This window comes from Glycine max, chromosome 10 (genome assembly GCF_000004515.6).
Source record: "Glycine max cultivar Williams 82 chromosome 10, Glycine_max_v4.0, whole genome shotgun sequence".
Taxonomy (NCBI): domain Eukaryota; kingdom Viridiplantae; phylum Streptophyta; class Magnoliopsida; order Fabales; family Fabaceae; genus Glycine; species Glycine max.
Window position 1 is genome coordinate 1,035,653 of NC_038246.2, and position 19,107 is coordinate 1,054,759.

Genomic DNA, 19,107 nt, shown 5'->3' on the forward strand with positions numbered 1-19,107 from the left:
ATCAGTTTCCAAATTCCTAACTTGAGATTCGTGGTAAATACTCAATAGATGGTTCCTTCTTTCTTCCGAAACCAGGACCACTGGTGGTTGTTACAAATCCAATTAATAGCAAAGTGAGAGAAATATGATACCTATAGACTATAGTTGGCGGTTGATGGAAAAACAAGTGACTATCCATTTCCAAAACTGATTCTCCACTGTGGGATCGTTAATTGGTTACTCCTATTCCTATCATCCTCACTCAAGTTCCACTGCCCAACCGCAACGGGACCTATCTAGCCGCCTCATTCCCGTCCTACAACAACTGTATTTTCTTCTTAAAATGTCAGACTAACTAATCAAATTAGTTAAACATATTTAATCACATTAATTTTAATTAAAAAGTAATTTTTTTAAACTTATCTTTTATTCAAATTTTATATTAAGAATGAGAAACAATCAATTAAATTAAAAATATTTTTAAAATAATATTATTAAATAATATAAAATTAGTTGAAATTTTTTTATATAATATTTGAGATCAAGAAAAAAGTTGTTTTCTTATAAGTAAGACCAAAGGAAATATATTAAGTTTGTTAATTTTTATAATAATTATTTTTGAAATTAAATAAGATATGAGTTTAATTAATTAATTAATAATATAGAAATAAAAAAATTACACTTACAATGCATGCATTGTCGATTGAACTCTTTCTTTTAATATTTGTTTAATTTTGATTAATTTGATCTGAAGAATTTGTTTGTTTTACATAGATGTCATTCATTATTGTTAAATAATACTACTACAACAAAAAAAGTAAATAAACTTATTTTTTGTGTGTGTGCAGAGTTGAAATTAAGCACTAATGAGTAATGAAAAAAATATATGTGCAGGTCATGTAATAAAAAAAATTATGTCTCCATGATGGATGCATTGTACATTTGCATTGCATCTATGAGTTATGATTTTTTTAGTTTGGATTATAAATATTTTTTATTGAAGATAATTATATTTAAGTTAGATAAAATTATTGTGAGCAATAAATATCTCCTTCCAAGTATATGCTGCGATTTTCTTCGCAGTCAAATCACATGTTGAGTGCGTTCAAGCCTTCAAGTTCAAGCCTTGGGCTTGAAGTATGCTATTAGTCTTTTACTACAAGCTTATTAATTAGTGCAGTCATATTCAAAACCGTCGCCATGGTTCATTTTTTTTTTAGATTGGCACAAACTCTTTGGCTGGATCAGAAATGTTGCAGAAGTTACGTACGGACCTTACGGTGCAACTTGGTCTCATGCACTCATATCTCGGCGGCAACTATCACTTTTTCACATCAAACTTCTTACACAGCTATAGTTGCAACACAAAGAACATGTGCATTTCCATAGCTTAGAAGTCGATAGAGATAATATAAACAACAAAACTAAGATTAAGATGAACGACGTAAGAAGAAAACAATTGTGAGATCCATAACTTCCCTGTCATGTTTCCTTTTACCGCGTAGCTAAAATTAATATTTTATTAACCCTTGGACTTGAAGTATGCTATGAAGTCTATAGTTGGCCAATTGGAGCACTCGAAAGTTCTGGTCAAATAGTGTTTAATTGCTTATTCCCCTCTCCCTGCTCTATCTACTCCTGCGTGCGGACGTTGCGCACTTCAAGAGCACAGCATTTATGATTTTATCGTTAAGGAAAAAAATACGCAGCATTTATGATTTTATCGTTAAGGAAAAAAATACGCAGCATTTATGGGACTACGAGACTAGACTGTAGTATTTTTTTTGCGGCATCATAATACCGTGGACGAGAGTAAGAGAACCATGTATCAAAATATTTACTGACGGCTTAAATGGGATAAAGTGGTTTGGTTCAATTAATTTTTTTCAGTATATATAGACATTTTTCTACTACTATTAAATATGAGGATGGATATATAGAAGGGATTCAAGGATTAAGGCTCAAACTTAGCCACATCATAATATATATATATATATAATAAAAAAGTATGAATAATTTTAATTTTTTAATGTTTTTATTTATTAAATGAATATAATATCAAAAAAAGATATTGTAGGAGCGCATAATTTAATATAAAAAAGTGAAAAATTCTTTAAAAAAAGATGTTAAGTTGGTCCAAAAGTAATGATTTTTGAAAAGCAGGACATAGCGAACCCATATTTCATTTTGTTTTATTTTTACAGAAGAGGATCTATTTTATGAAAATCATAACAGACGAATATCAAATTTGATGGAATAAAAAGAGAAATTACAATAAAACACGGAGGGACGAATTTGTTGGGCCGCAAATAAAATACTAGAGAGATTTTCATTTTTTTTAATTTGTGGGAATCAAAGATAAATATTAAAATATTTATAATAACCCACACATTCTACTCAATCAATTAAACTAGTTAGACTTGTTTGATAAAGAGATTTTCATTAACAAGTCACAAACAAACTACATAAATGCAATGTGTTTGAATTTTTGGTGGATTTTTCATATTATTTTACATATTATTCAACTTTTTTTACCCATAAATTTTGGATATGTTTGAATTTTTGGTGGTGGAAGGATCCAAAAATATATTTAAAGAGTAAAATTAATTTAGAGTCATGATTACTCTTCAAAAATATATTTGAGTAAAAAATTTCTTGCAAAATCAATTTTAAAGAACACAAATTAAAGTTATGATACTTTTACAAATTCTAATCCAAACATAAATTTATTGGTTCCTTCTCATTTCACATTTATCTAATCACAACAACTATAGCTATCAAGTATATCAATTAACTAAATTATTTGTGGTAATACTATTTAATTACACTGTAAGTTTCCTTTCTAAAACATTATATTCCAAATTGTTTAGTGTATATCAAATATTGTTGTTAAATATCTATTTTTGATGACATAAAAAAAAATTTCTTGTAAATCATCTTTAATCTTGCAGGAGATCCGTACATAAAGGAAGAAATAAATTGAAAAGAAAACAGAAAAAAATTAATAAGAAAGTGACTTATTAGACTAATTTTTAGCACAAGTATTCTTGATGACACCTGTTTTCAGGTGTTAAATGCTGGACAATTAATTACTGGGGAGTTAGGTGCATTAAAACTGTATTTGCGACATACTCGATCTAATTATGCACAATAGAAGTTTTGACTTTTGAACATCCAATTAAGGAACATTATAGATATTAAATCACATCTCAAACCATTTTAAAAATTCCGAGGAAAGAGAGTAGTACTACTTTTTGATTTTGACTTTGATAGTACATGATAGGAAAAGGTCATGGACAAGAAAACTGAGAAATGCAAAATCAATAAATGAATGGGATCGGAGCTGTGAAGACTATGTAAAATCTTGTTCGAGTTAAATTGCATTTCTATCTTAATTATACAACATGAGTGCATGTACATTTAGGCGGTAGCTCGATCCATTAAATTGCATGCATAATAAGAAGGACTATATATAGATGAGAATTAATTATTAAAATTGCTTTTGAACGTACTACACAAGGAATTGAATTATTACAAAGTTTGAAATAATAGAAAGGAATAGGAGTACGAATTTAATTAATTTTACTGGAGGCCCCATTGCTTGGCCTTGTATCTTTTTCATGGATCCTATATATATAAATACATAATTGGTCATTTTCGTCACAGCTAACGGTTGTTGGATGACTTTACAGAGGGAAACGTACTAGCTAGCTCTCGATCTGGATTTCGATCCACTACGACTTGGACTTGCTTTTGCATTTGGTGTTGGAATTAACAATGCCTTCATTACCAGCTAACATCAAGTACTTGTCCTTTCGTGTGAGTTTAGTGCACTCAAACCCCAACGCGGTACCAATCTGTGTTTGGACCCTATTAGCCACATGAAACCTCGAAGTTTGATGGTCAAGAACGCTGGTGTTACTGGTGTGAGATGATAGTAATTGGGAAGGGAAAACATGGTTGAGCAGCTGAACCGTGTAAACAGGCTCGGGGTTCATGAGAAAGAAGAATGGGTCCAAGCACTTAAGTCCACCAGCAGTGGTTCCGTGGAACATACTAACGTGGGAATCAACTGCAACGGGGACAATCTCATCGCACATCTCTGAGAACAGAGGGCTGAACCTCAATAAATAAGGTTCTCTACATGTGGTCCCTTCAGGACAAACCACCAGGTCCCCTTGCCCCAGCAAATTTTTCATCATTTTCGCATCCTCGTCGCGGTTTCTAGTTAACCGCACCGTTTTGATTGGGGCAAGGATCTCAGACATCCTACTCAAACTGTACGTGACGGCGGTTAAGTTTTTTTGCAATGAGAAAGATATGTAGAGCGGGTCTAATAATGTTCTGTGGTTACACACGTAGAGATTACCAACAATGCCCTTGTTGTTTTGTTTAATGTTGTGGGGGCGTGTGGGTGCTGATGTTGTTGTGGTGAGACGGATCCCACTAAAGACCAACAAGGGGGTTGAGATGGTAAATGGAAGAGAGAGAGCCAGGGAAATGCGAATAACAGAGAGGATGATTGCATAGGGGAACCACATCAACATTGCTATGGACTCCGCTGGAGTGGGTCTTAGCGCCAATCTTCCATCGTGAAAGATAAGGCCTCTGGGGTATCTCTCCCTTGCTAGCTTTTGCCAGCTCCTCTTGTCTGCTTCTGACACCACGTACACTTCCTGTATTTATTGTTTACAAACACAAATATTAACATCTCAGGTTAAATTTAAACTGCTGGAACTTCTCACTTCTCAGGGCATTGTATTCCCACATAAATATAATTTAATACTCTATTACTTTTTCATTCAAAAACTTCTCAAATTTTTACTAGTTTCTTACTACTAGTAGTACTATATAGTATCATGTGAAGATCATCGTGGAGTCCTTTACATAAAAAATCCAAGAGGCTAGAGTGTTACAAACACAACACATTTGTTAATATACCTCTAGTATATTATTATTTATTAACAATTATAAAATTATGAATAAAACTAGCTAAATAAAAAAATAAACTTACAAGATTTGATAAAGAGCTAGCGTGCTTTTAGTATTTTTCATAAATCACCAAGTTTGACCGTTGTGGGTTTTTTTTGTTTGAAAATAATAAAATATTTTTTTGTACTTTCTATATGATATATTGTTTATCTTTTAACGAAAAAATTGTTTCTGGTTCCTTAACTTGTAGAAATAATACATACTAGAATGGAAAAGAAATTTAAGACGTACATACTATACGGAACTTAAAAGGGTAGGGAATTAAAGGGAGACTAACCTTGCAATGAGAGAAAAATAGATCATGGTCGCGAATGTTGCGAAACCTTGTGATTCCGATCATGTCGGAGCATCCTTTCCCTTCTTTTACTAGCTCCAAGGCATGCATAGTTTTTGTGTCCTCCATCAACCCCACGTAGTATCCGCAGAAAACTTTCATCTCCCTTCCCACAACGAAATCAATGTCCAAATACTCTCTCAAGAAGCTTTCCACCATCACGTGGGGTAAATTGGTAACTCCCACTGTCTTCCCTCCTTTTTTGAGTGCCTCAAACATTTCTGCACCAACGTCCTCCAAGAAGAATTTGGGCAAAACGGACCTTCCAACTCTGAAGCTCGATGCTTTGATCCCGAAGAAGCATGCCATGACCATTATCTTCAACCCCATCTCTTTTCCTACGACACAAACAAAAGGGTATAGAAGAACCAAAACTATGGCTCTAACAAGCCCCCCTGCCTCAAAGGCCACGAGCATGAAATATGGGAACAAAGAAGAGGATTTCAACAACGCGTTTTCGACATCAAAGATCAACATGTGATCGTTGAGGTCTGATCGGTGGATTAGAGAGGGGAATTTCTGGTACTTATTAAACTGTGTTGGTGTTGCACCCGAAAAAGAATTGCTTATGGTTCTGTGGAAACGGATTAGGTTCCTTAGTTGCCTAAAGAGAAAACGGTACCAAAAGAAGAAAAGAGACTTGAAGAAAAACGCTCTGAACAATTTAGCCATCGAAACAAAAACACAACACCGTTGTTAGGTACTGTATGCTGCCATTTTCAGGAGGGGAACGCCTTGTATTTATAGAACCACGGATGCGTTAACACCCATGTTTTTGCGCTATTATTACGCTTCTGCCATTTTTTATTTGTCCGTGTTGAGCCAGCTTCACATGGCTTGCCAACTGCATTTTTTTTTTATTTGTTTTTTGTTGACCAAACTCCCAAGTCCATTACATTAATTGCATGAGGACTTTTTTCGGTGTTTTCCCTTCATTTGGTAAATATTTACAAAAGTTTAACTTCGTTGACTTGAATCACCATGGCAGACTCGGGAATTTGCAGAAAAAATTTCATATACAGTTGTGCTGTAACAATAAATTCCTGTGTCGGCATAGGGCTCTCAAGTGGCATTACACATTAGTAAAGCTTTTCAGCAAATGATCGAGTTCCCAAAGCAATTAATTAAAGATGATGAATATGGCTGAAATTAGAAGAAAGTGGCTAACTAAGTCTTACTATAACGGTATTCATGGCAGTGTCTTAACCAATCCATCGCCTTAGCCAACTTTACAACATCATGAATTGTTGTAAAGCTTTTTACAATATTTTCTTATTAAATTCTGTAAAAAAATGTATTTTCTTATTAAATTATTTTTACAGAATTATTACAAGATGTTGAATTTATAGTTGAAAATCTACGAAAATAAATATTGGAAAAATCTTTATTCATGACCAACAAACAAATTACATTAATAAACTTCACACCATGCATATTTCAATCTAGAACCTTAAGACATCATCTTTGCATTATTAGAATAAAATCCAATATCATTTTTCTGCCTCCTATAATTAACTAACTAGTCAAGAGTTCAATATGATTAATGATATTATTCATGAAAAACTAGAGTTAAAAAAATCAAGAAAATGATTAACGTGAGCAATGGTCAATAATAATAACTTAATAACATGCTCTAATTACAAAACAGAGAAAAATATTGGCGATATTTTATGTGACACTGTGTTTTTTTTTTACTTTATCTCCTTATTTTGAGATACGATTCACACAAAAAATGAATAATTTTCAATACATTTAAGTTAATCATATATATATATATATATATATATATATATATATATATATATATATATATATATATATATATATATATATTATTTGTTCATTACTTCTTTTTTATTTTATTTGTTGCCGACCTCAAGAAACTAATGGGCTACAAATTGAAATCCATGTTTTCCGTGAACGAAGGCATATGACTCTAGATCACAAATTCCCGATTCAAGAAAGACTTCAATCTCTATGTATAGCAAATCACATCAATCTCCGTGTATGTTCTTGCGAGTATAATATTTAATTTCACAATACGGAAAAATTAATAGAATATATACTATAATTTAAAAAACTCAATAATTACTATCAATTTATTCATAAATAGTCTACTGTTATATCTTTTAAAGCAATCACTTAGTTATTGAAAGCATGTACATTGGTGTACATGTAAAAAATAGGAACTGTCACTTGATATTCTCTCTTTCACAAATTGGCTATATATTAGATGAAATAATGAGTCATGAGAGAACATTAAAGTCAAATGGAAATGTTTTTTTTTTAAACAAGTCAAATGGAAATCATTCTTTTTTTTACTGAGTCAAAATGGAAATTTTATCCTTCTTTAAAAATAAACAAATGATTTAACATTCATTTATGATGATGTTACGTCCATTAGACCATACATACAAATTTGACGTATTTACCAGTAGGGTTTAACAACATAAACATAGACACATGACTATTCTAAAAATTAAAATTATATCACTTAAAAAAATTGAGTTTACAAAGAAAAATATATTAAGGTATACATTCAACCTTCCGGGCCGTGTCTAAAAAATTTAGAATCTAAGACAAAAAAATTGTCGAAATTTAATATAATATAAATTATCAATCTTTAATTTAATTTGAAAAACTTTTTTTAGCAATAGCAACCATTACGGGTATTGCAAGTAAAATTTTATAAACAATGTATACATCTGGAAAAATATTATCTTTTGTCATATATAGTCTAATATTTTGGATTTTTAATTTCTTATTTTAATAATTCTTCCAATACTTTCATAATACTAGCATAATATCTAAAACTTTTACGGTAAATAAGGCCAAGGCTACGGCCAATAATTAATAACTGGTTGCCAATTATAAAAACAATCGACAAAATAGTTTTTCTTACACACAGACCGTAACAGTTGGATAAAGAAATGGGGCCTTAGGCGGTTGCCTAGATGGCTTGCCCAATACACGGCTCTGCAAACTTTATATTAAAAAAAATCATGCATTAACTCTTTTTTTTTAAGGGTTGAACTCATATTTTAATAAAATAAAAAATAATAATATTTAATATATATAAGATCAATTAAACAAATTTCTAACACCTACAACTACAAGTGACTCCATCACAATGTTATTATGTTTGGATCAATAATCAACTTGGTTAGAATAATGAATCATTAAGTTAAAGATTCCATTCAGATCTAGAGAGTCATTAATTGACATGTATAACTCGATCAATATTAAAAAAAATTAAATAATTTAATAATATATAAACTTATACACTTAAAATTTAAATTTAATATATTTAGAAGCATAATTATGAATTTATTTAAAATTTTAATGATGCAACATATTTATTTAGAATCCAATATAAATAAATAATCTTAAGTTAGAATTTAGATTTTATATATATATATATATATATATATATATATATATATATATATAATTGTTGTATAATGATAAACATAATATAATATACATACAAATTAGCCAAGGGAAAATTAAAAATGTTAACAATTATATCATCTAAAATTTTAAGATGTGGTTATACTCAGTAAAAATAAATTAGCAGCAAATCTTTAAACAATCAAAGTGTAAGATATAAATTTATTTTTCTAATATTAGTGATGTTGTTCAACTGTAAAAAAAAAAAATTAAACATTACATGACCCATTGATTCAATTGGATCACTGAGTCACGTTTCAAGACTAAATCATGCCAAGTTGAACTGGGTCAAATATGGAACAAATTCAACAATTGGCTCGAACCCATTGGATGTCTGATTCCTAGGTCAAAACGTGGACTTGAGTCCAAATCGAGATTAATAACCATGCTATGTCCCCTTCAAAGGTTATGGAGCAATGCAAGCATGAAGTTTTCACAAGTTTGTTTCCCAATGCATCATTAAAAAAATAGGAGTGGTGATATTTAGACACTTCTCGTTAATAACAAACACCCACCAACATCTTTAATTTTGGTTTTATTTCTTTTTTTCCATCTCATCATATCATCTATCATATTTATGTTTTTTTCTACTCATATATATATATATATAGAGAGAACATGATTCCGTGAGAACAATATTTTGTGCGACAATATAAGGAAAACTAAAAGAAATCATTAGATCAAAATTAAAAATAATAAGTAATTGAGATTAAAATATTTAAAATTTCAAATTAAAATATAATATATCATCAAATCTCTAAAAGATTAATCAAATACACCAAACACATCTATAAAAATATCGATTATTACTTTTTAAATCATCTCATTTAACCCATCGTCACCATCATGATTGTCGTTGTCATCATCATCACTACTGACATTAACCACCACCTCCATCATCAACTTTCATAACATCTATCATTATAATCTTTGTCATTGTCATTATCACTATCATGATATATCGCAGTCCATGGTTTGAAGTCTTTCTGTCAAACAATATGCATGCTGTGGGCGCTCTCTACCTATTGGAATGGGGATGGTGACTTAACGGAAAGCGAGACATCTCCGACGTCAAATTCTTACATGTATTATAAAATTTCAACTATTATATATTAGCCTCATAATTGCTTTATAAATGCTAGGAAGAGGCTAACATCATGGACAAAGGATCCATATGCCGTGGCAAGCATTTATTGTGGCATTGTGGCATTATGGCCATGCTCTATGGACCATATACCATAATGTCAAAGGATCAAAACCCATGTAATGTAAAGAAGGATTATGCAATGCACACTCTCTAGTTTCTTCAATTTCTTTCCGTCTTTGTGTTCATGTTCCGTGAATTGTACAATAAATTTAAGTTAATCTATATATATATTATTTGTTGATTACTTCTTTTTTATTTTATTTGTTGCCGACCTCAAGAAACTAATGCGCTACAAATTGAAAGCCATGTTTTCCGTGAACGAAGGCATATAACTCTAGATCACAAATTCCCGATTCAAGAAAGACTTCAATCTCTATGTATAGCAAATCACATCAATCTCCGTGTATGTTCTTGCGAGAATATTTAATTTCACAATACGGAAAAATTAATAGAATATATACTACAATTTAAAAAACTCAACAATTACTATCAATTTATTCGTAAATAATCTACTGTTATATCTTTTAAAGCAATCACTTAGTTATTGAAAGCATGTACATTGGTGTACATGTAAAAAAATAGGAACTTTCACTTGATATTCTCTCTTTCGCAAATTGGCTATATATTAGATGAAATAATGAGTCATGAGAGAACATTAAAGTCAAATGGAAATGTTTTTTTTTTAACAAGTCAAATGGAAATCATTCTTTTTTTTACTGAGTCAAATGGAAATCTTATCCTTCTTTAAAAATAAACAAATGATTTAACATTCATTTATGATGTTACGTCCATTAGACCATGCATACAAACTTGACGTATTTACCTGTAGGGTTTAACAACATAAACATAGACACACGATTATTCTAAAAATTAAAATTATATCACTTCAAAAAATTGAGTTGCAAAGAAAAATATATTAAGATATACATTCAACCTTCCGGGCCGTGTCTAAAAAATTTAGAATCTAAGACAAAAAATTTGTCGAAATTTAATATAATATAAATTATCAATCTTTAATTTTGAAAAAAAAAATTTAGCAATAGCAACAATTACTGGTATTGCAAGTAAAATTCTATAAACAATGTATACATCTGGAAAAAATATTATCTTTTGTCATATATAGTCTAATATTTCGGATTTTTAATTTCTTGTTTTAATAATTCTTCCAATACTTTCATAATACTAGCATAATATCTAAAACTTTTACGGTAAATAAGGCCAAGGCTACGGCCAATAATTAATAACTGGTTGCCAATTATAAAAACAATCGACAAAATAGTTTTTCTTACACACAGACCGTAACAGTTGGATAAAGAAATGGGGCCTTAGGCGGTTGCCTAGATGGCTTGCCCAATACACGGCTCTGCAAACTTTATATAAAAAAAATTATACATTAACTCATTTTTTTAGGGGTTCAACTCATATTTTAATAAAATAAAAACTAATAATATTCAATATATATAAGATCAATTAAACAAATTTCTAACACTTACAACTACAAATAACTCCATCACAATGTTATCATATTTGGATTTGTCATCGACTTGGCTAGAATACTGGATCATTAAGTCATAAATTGATTCAAACCCAATGAATTATCAATTGACCCGGATTAATATTTAAAAAATTAAATAATTTAATAACATATAAATTTGTATACTTAAGATTTAAAATTTAATATATTTAGAAGCATAATTATAAACTTATTTAAAATTTTGAATATGTAACATATTTTTTTTTAGAATCCCGTATAAGTAAAAACCTTAAGTTAGAATTTAGAATATATATATATATATATATATATATATATATATATATATATATTATTGTTTCATAATGATAAACATAATATAATATACACACAAATTAGTCAAGGGAAAATTAAAAATGTTAATAATTATATCATCTAAGATTTCAAGATGTGGTTATACTCAGTAAAAATATATCAGCAAATCTATAAACAACGCACGTGTAAGGTATAAATTTATTTTTCTAATATTAGTGATGTTGTTCAATTGTAAAAAAGAAAAAACTATAAATTGCATGATATGTTGATTCAACTTGATCATCTAGTCATGGTTCAAGACTGAATCGTGCTGAGTTGAACTGGGTCAAATGTGAAATAAATTCAACAATTAGCTCAGACTCATTGGGTGTCTGATTCTTAGGCCAAAGCGTCGACTTCGGTCCAAACCGAGTTTAATAACCATGCTGTGTCCCCTTCAAAGGACATAGGAGCAATGCAAGCATGAAATTTCCACAAGTTTGTTTTTGAGCGCATCATTCAAATAGGAGTGGTGATATTTAGACACTTATCCTTAATAACAAACACCCACCAACATCTTTAATTTTTGTTTTATTTCTTTTTTTCCATCCCATCATATCATCTATCATATTTATATCTTTTTCTACTCCTATATATATATATATATATATATATATATATATATATATATATATATATATATATATAAAAAGAGAGAGAGTACGACTCCGTGAGAACAATTAATATCTTGTGCGACAATATAAGAACAATTAACAACAATCATCAGATCAAGATTAAAAATAATAGACGATTGAAATTAAAATATTTAAAATTTCAAATTAAAATATAATATATCATCAAATCTTTAAAAGATTAATCAAATACACCAAACACTATAAAAATATCGATTATTATTTTCTAAATCATCTCATTTAACTCATCATCATCATCACAATCATCGTTATCATCATCACTTTCATCAACCACCACCTCTATCATTATAACTTACCTTTGTCATTGTCATTATCATGATGTATCGCAATTGATATTATCATTTGTCACCAACTTTCACTATTATCGTTATCAATTGTCACCACCAAGATCGTCATATCATCGTTCTCACAAAAAAATAATTTTCAATGAATTATATATATATATATATATATATATATATATATATATATATATATATATATATATATAAGTAATAGGAAAAGGGCTAGAAAAAACATTCAAATGATTAAAATAAATAAAACTTAACGTACTTGATTATTTTATGTTTTCTAAAAAATAAATATATTTTATGTATACAAATCTTTAACCCCCTCTCCCCATCCAAAAAAAAAAGTAAGAGAGACGGGCTCCAGTCATCCATAATTAAAACCAATAAAGAAAAAGTCATGTGAATTTACAATATGAGTCATGTACCATAATTAAAACCAATAAAGAAAAAGTCCTGTGAATCTAGGGTATTCTATTTCTATTAGTAGAATGCAATTTATCACCACATCCTTCTCATCTTCTTAATTTATAGTTTCTACACCATTCGTGCACAAATTGTGGATCCTCAAATGATTGGCCAATTCCCGATATGTTCAAACTTCCACAGCATTATCCAGCTAGGCAAGAGTGGCCCAAAAACAAATATTTCAGATACACACATATTAAGGAAATTGAATTCAGCAATCATGCTGCCCACCCCCCACTTTCTTTGGGGGAGGTGTGGTTCAGTCTCAGTGCATTCACTGATTCACCCGCAACTCATTTCTAGAAAATCGTTGGTTGTACATGTATGTTCAAACTTAAAAGCATACATGAATCTGTGATTTGAGGCTACTCACATGGATTTAATAAGTATTGTATTTTGTACACTTATTTGTATTTTTTAAAACTAAATTACAAATATACTAGTACATAACTTGAACTTAAGAAAATAGTATTTAAAATAAGTAATACATGAAAACAATTAATATCAAAGTATAGACAATTGAAACTTGAGAAAAAAATTCTTTTAAAGTTCATAAATATCTACTTTTAAATTAAATTTGAGTTCTCATCTTGAAAAAAATACTTTTAAGAGTCATACTTAAATGAGAGTGTATATCCTCACTCTTATTAAGCCACGTATTTTTTTTTAAAGCCTCATATCTTATCTTAACCAATGTATCTAGCATATAATTTTATTGTATTTTTAACTTTCTGATTCTTCTAAACATACTTCTTAATTTTCATTTTAAATTTTAAATCCAAATCATTATATCAAACTAAAGATATTTTTCTTATAATAAAAAAATTAACATCACCAAAATGGTGTAATTAAGGTGTGTTTGATTTACATTTTTATTTTTTGAAAATTATTTTTATTTTCAAAAAATTAGAATTCTGAAAACATGTTTAATTTAACTTCTTGTTTTCTGTTTTCAAAAAATAAAAACAGTAAAATTTATGATATATTAACTTCTTGTATTTTTTGTATTTTTAAATTTGCTTAAAATTATATTCTTTGTCATTATATTTTCATTTTATTAAAATGAGGTTTGTGTTTTTAATTGAAAACAAGATTTTATTATTTTCATTTTCTGGTTGTTTCCTGTTTTCATTTTCACTAAAAATGTTTTAAAAAATTCAACCAAACACATTTTCATCATCATTTTTTGTTTCCAATAAAAATGAAAATAAAAAATAGTCAAACCAAACACCCCTTAATTTTTCTTTAAATGAAGAAACTTTCAATAGTTTCTTTTAAAGAAACAGTCAATATAGTTAAAAATAATCATATAACGCACTTTAAACTATTCATTAAAAAAATAAAAACATGGACAATTATTTTTCTTATGGGTGAAGGCGATCATTTAAGAATAAGCTATATTCTTACATGCAAATTGACAAAATTTTACATATCATTTTTAAGAGGTAAAAAAATCTGCTAACAGAAATTAATTGCCACAAAAAAACAACTTCTGCGTCGTGGCATTCTGCCAAAAACCCAAGTATTCTAAAGTTGTTACTTGCATTAGCTTATAATTTCCTATCAAAATCTTATGGATGAAACGGTAAGAAAAATGATATTTTCTCAAAAATCTAATACTAGTAAAATCTAAACATGCAATCCCTAGGAGAAATCAGCAGTGCCATCATTACCAAGGTGGACAAAAAAACTCACCTGGACATACTGCAAGCTAAGTCAGCAGAGACGAAATAATTTATAAGCAAAACTCTTTTTTTTTTTAATTAGCATTACCAATCAAGTCACTGTACAAGCAAACTTAACAAATGGCTAAGATTCCTAATGGCTGTACAACAACACATACATAATCCAAACTATTAAAAGAATAGCCTAAAATCACATTGAAAGGGAAAGAACCTTCAAAATTTCCACATTATCTTTTCTGCTGAACTGCAATAGTACAAAACAGTAGGAAAAGAATCAGATTGCTTCAATTTTGATATATTCCCATTAGTCCATTACCGTAGAGTACATAAAATTTCCTTCAATTACATAGTTGTGAAAAAAAAAGAAAATACACACATGGATTGCGAGAGCCAGGTGCATCTCCTTCATTTCTATTGAAGTCTGGGGGATACTGAATTGAAATCAAACCCTCATTTCCTGCAATTGTTGCCTCAGGGGAATCCATTAACCCAACGGCAGCACTATTTGCAGATCTGATTCCTGCATGCAATGTCTAAGGAACATGAGTATTTCCTAAATACCAGACTTCCAAATGAAAAGCATCCAAAACTATAAAGTTTGATGTGCATAAGAAGCCAGATTCCCCCTAGAGTTTGAAGATAAACTGTAAACTTTTTGCTGAAGGCAGGACGAAACCAAGAAAGCAAGATAATTTTACATGGTAAATACTATTTAATGAAAGCCAACTTTAAATATAATTGCACATAAACAAAGCTGAATAAGCACGGCTTAGTAGGATTTAATAATTATGCAAAAATGTTTGGCCATTCCAGGGCAGAAAGTCAGAAACCACATAAAAAACTAATAAAAAGAACGAGACATTCTCAAAACACATTGAAAAACTATTAACAAATCCTTAGCTCCAATAGTCACTTTACAATATTTCAAGATGTTCAATTAATATTCAAGACGGTAGGTCAAGGCTCAATCTAACTCCCCAACATAAATATTTACAGTTTATGTTTGGTTTTAGTTTCCTTATAATATAATGCATATTCAGAAGGACAAAATTATCATGTATAATGTGAAACGATAATTTAGTATTAGGATACATTCTCAAAGCTGTAGATATATAATATCATAGACAAACTTGAAGAAGAATGAAACCATTAAATACATACATTGAATCAGAGATGAGATTTGATTTGGTGAATACACGCATGCATTAAGCCAAATACCACTCATAAATTTTTTCAACTCAGAATAAGTATTCGATTTTGTAATAGAGCTTGTTATTTGTTACCATGATGAAGGAAAGGTAAAAGTAAAAAGACAGGGAAACAACAAAAGTAAATCAGACCCTAATGATATAACCTATATCTTGGTGATGATGAAATTACACAGTAAACTTTTCATTTAAGACAAGTCTTTGCTGTAATAGTCAGAAAAGTAGCCATGTATTTTTTCAGAAAGGGTAGATGTAAATCAACTAATTAGTGAAAAGATAAAATGCTAGGAGATATTTACCATGAGATAAATATAAGAAAAGAGCATGAGAAAAAGATGGCGTACAGTAAACTAAGTTTCAAGTTTTAGCCATCAATATAAACACCAAAAGAACCACAGTTGCAATGCAAATGAACTCAAGCCAGTGTATCAATACAAGCAGCTCTATGCTTCGGATTAATGTACAGAACGAACAGAACAAATGCTTCTCTCTATTATTCATTTCTAATCACCAATTTGGTATTTGGGAGGAGACAGTTTAGCTTTGATGTTAGTTTGAAAGTGGCTACATATATGACATGACACCGATTTGAGATTTGGGTGGGTGGTGTACTAGTAAACATAAAGTGTGTGTTTGAATTATCTCATTTACATTCAAAACAACTTATGTATTGAAAATCTCGTTGAGAGATCCTTAAAACTATATCAAAATTCAAATGTGCACTAATTACACCACTAGGAGGACAAAACTAACAAAAGAACTGCTTATTTACCGTGAAGTATTATGACAAGGAAGAAGAAAACAGTGATGACCATGGCATAAAGACTGGTATATGTTGATGATGACGATGAGGACTTGCTCGCTTTCATCTTTCTCACTGCTTTCATTTTCTTAACCCTTGCACGCTTCTGCAAGGCGAGCTCCGCAAGTTCCTCCATAAACTTCTGATCACCAGCATCCAGTGAAGGACCTCTTGGAGGCAGGGGTGGCTTTGGAGGCTTTTTGGGGATAAAGAGCTTAGTCTTCTGTTTTGCATGATTACCATTTACATTGGAAAATTGGTGTTGGACAAAACCCTTGTCCACAAGCAATTCCACATTATTTTCATCCATAACCACAACATCACCAGATTTTGCTGAATTGCTACATGACTCAGTCCCACTTTTACCCTTATATGATCCATCAACATTCAAAATCCCATTCCACGCCCAACCAAAAGCACCCTTTGATTCTCTATCACTAACATAAAGATCGTTGCCTACATCCTCATCGCTAGAGTTCCCACCACATTCAAGGTCAAATTCAACGTCTTTCTCTCTTGGAACAGTATGGTCCATCTGACGTTAATCAATTTCATTAACAAAGAGTTTCAATTTTAAAAACCCAGCTCCTAATCACGCTAAAGATTAAATTTTGAATGTTTAAAAGTATGAACAGATTACTCAAAAACAATGGATTCAAAAATTAAGATGAAATAGATAAACATAAAAAAATGGCAAATCGAAATATAATAGAAGATGAAGAAGAATAAGAAGAGGGATGTACCTTGAGTCAAAGGGTAGAACCCTAGAAACATTCCTAACTAGGAATCTATCGGTACCCGCAGGCGCACTCATACACAGACATGACATTTTTTTTTTTTAAAACAAATTAAAAGACGACAATTTATGTTTTTTTCTCTTTGAATAATGGCCAATGGTTTTTCTTTCCTTTTTATTTAATTTTAAAAATCTATTTTGATGTTTTTAATGAAGCCGAACGTCAATGGTTGAAACTTGAAAGTTGAAAGGCGTCTATTGGGAATAGAGTGAGTCAATACAATAGAAATAGACACGCTCTGTCCTCCCAATTCCAAGTTCCACAAGACGACACAACAACTATTTCCAGGTTGCATCCATTATCCATTACGTGTCAATTGCTCAAAATCTTCTATTTTATTTTTACAGGAATGTTATACAGTTTGTTCTCCCTTATAATTCATTCTAAAAATTATCCTAGTATACCTTTTATAATTTATTCCATAAATTTTCCTACTAATTTATAAAAAAATTAATAAAAATAATATATTTAACATTTTAAATAAAAAATTCAATATTTATCATAAAAAATTACTAAAAATATTATAAGAAAATTCAAATATACTCATCGGATATTGATCAATTCATTTTCAATACAGTTGTTAGATTTTTTTATCATACATACAAATAAATTTCCTTACCAAATTCCAAACTCGTATTGATAATTTTGTGAGTTTCAAAAGAAATTAATTTTCTGAAAAAAATTAATTTTAAAAGAGTTTCAAAAGGTTTTGTGCATTTCAAGATAGAAAGACTAGCTAGGAAAGATAAAAATAAAAAAATAAAAATACAATTAATAGTTGTGCACCGCAAGATATAATGGGCAATATAATTGTATTTTCATTTTTTTTTACCCCAACTATATACAAGAAAAACAAATTTTGGTAATGTGAATAGTAACTCCCTTCAAATAACCATGAGCAGCCCAAACCACCACTTCCGTAGTTAGTTTTTTTTCCCACTATATTTCAATAAATTATTTTTTAAAATACCTGTACCCTGAAAAAGCCCAAAAAATAGTATCCTATTTCATTTTTATTTGGGTAAATAACAACTTTAATAACCAAACCAACAATAAAGCTTGTCAATACATTGGATCACAAAATCAATGGTCGAATTTCAAAATCACCGACTGAACTGATCACTCGATATTGTAGTGTTATAAATAATTTTTTGTATATTTATATAATATACATATTATAAACATAATATTTGTCAATATTGTTACAAGAATAACCTCCATCTTAGTGTAAGGTGTGCTTGTGTCAGTTGCTGACGATAGATTTGAGCCTTGATATGTTGCTTTTTGTTAATTTATTCCATTAAATACGAATATCTTATTATAAATATCACATTTGTCAATGCTAAAAAATAAAAAGGCTCCAGGGTAGTGGTAAGACTTGTTTATCTCCCATCACTGGAGATATATTGATACCTATCATTCCACAACAAAAAAAAAAATTCCTTCCTACCACTTTACTTGATGAACTCAGATCCTTTTC

The 19,107-nt window shown here is 29.9% G+C and overlaps 2 protein-coding genes across 3 annotated transcripts; both read right to left on the reverse strand.

Annotated features, from left to right (window-relative positions):
* Positions 1-3,454: 3,454 nt before the first annotated feature.
* Positions 3,455-6,189, reverse strand: LOC100781133 (probable glycerol-3-phosphate acyltransferase 3). Its single transcript, XM_003536816.5, has 2 exons — positions 5,249-6,189; positions 3,455-4,655 (listed from the first exon to the last, which is right to left on the reverse strand). The coding sequence occupies exons 1-2, from the start codon at positions 5,975-5,977 to the stop codon at positions 3,714-3,716; spliced, it is 1,671 nt and encodes a 556-aa protein (XP_003536864.1). The 5' UTR covers positions 5,978-6,189; the 3' UTR covers positions 3,455-3,713.
* An 8,680-nt stretch (positions 6,190-14,869) lies between these two features.
* Positions 14,870-17,740, reverse strand: LOC100306582 (uncharacterized). 2 transcript variants are annotated; one of them, XM_006588498.4, is made up of 4 exons: positions 17,574-17,740; positions 16,801-17,365; positions 15,197-15,340; positions 14,870-15,064 (listed from the first exon to the last, which is right to left on the reverse strand). In XM_006588498.4, the coding sequence occupies exons 2-4, from the start codon at positions 17,363-17,365 to the stop codon at positions 15,048-15,050; spliced, it is 726 nt and encodes a 241-aa protein (XP_006588561.1). In that variant the 5' UTR covers positions 17,574-17,740; the 3' UTR covers positions 14,870-15,047. The 2 variants fall into 2 exon arrangements, with proteins under 2 accessions (XP_006588561.1, XP_003535905.1); XM_003535857.5 differs by having other exon boundaries at positions 14,870-15,340; positions 17,574-17,736.
* Between the last annotated feature and the right edge of the window lie 1,367 nt (positions 17,741-19,107).

Coding starts and splice junctions, on each gene's coding strand:
- LOC100306582 (XM_003535857.5), bottom strand. CDS start 17,365: ATGGACCATACTGTTCCAAGAGAGAAAGACGTTGAATTTGACCTTGAA. Junction 15,341..16,800: donor CCTTGTCATAATACTTCACG/GTAAATAAGCAG, acceptor CATTGCATGCAG/GAATCAGATCTGCAAATAGT.
- LOC100781133 (XM_003536816.5), bottom strand. CDS start 5,977: ATGGCTAAATTGTTCAGAGCGTTTTTCTTCAAGTCTCTTTTCTTCTTT. Junction 4,656..5,248: donor TATTTTTCTCTCATTGCAAG/GTTAGTCTCCCT, acceptor CAATAAATACAG/GAAGTGTACGTGGTGTCAGA.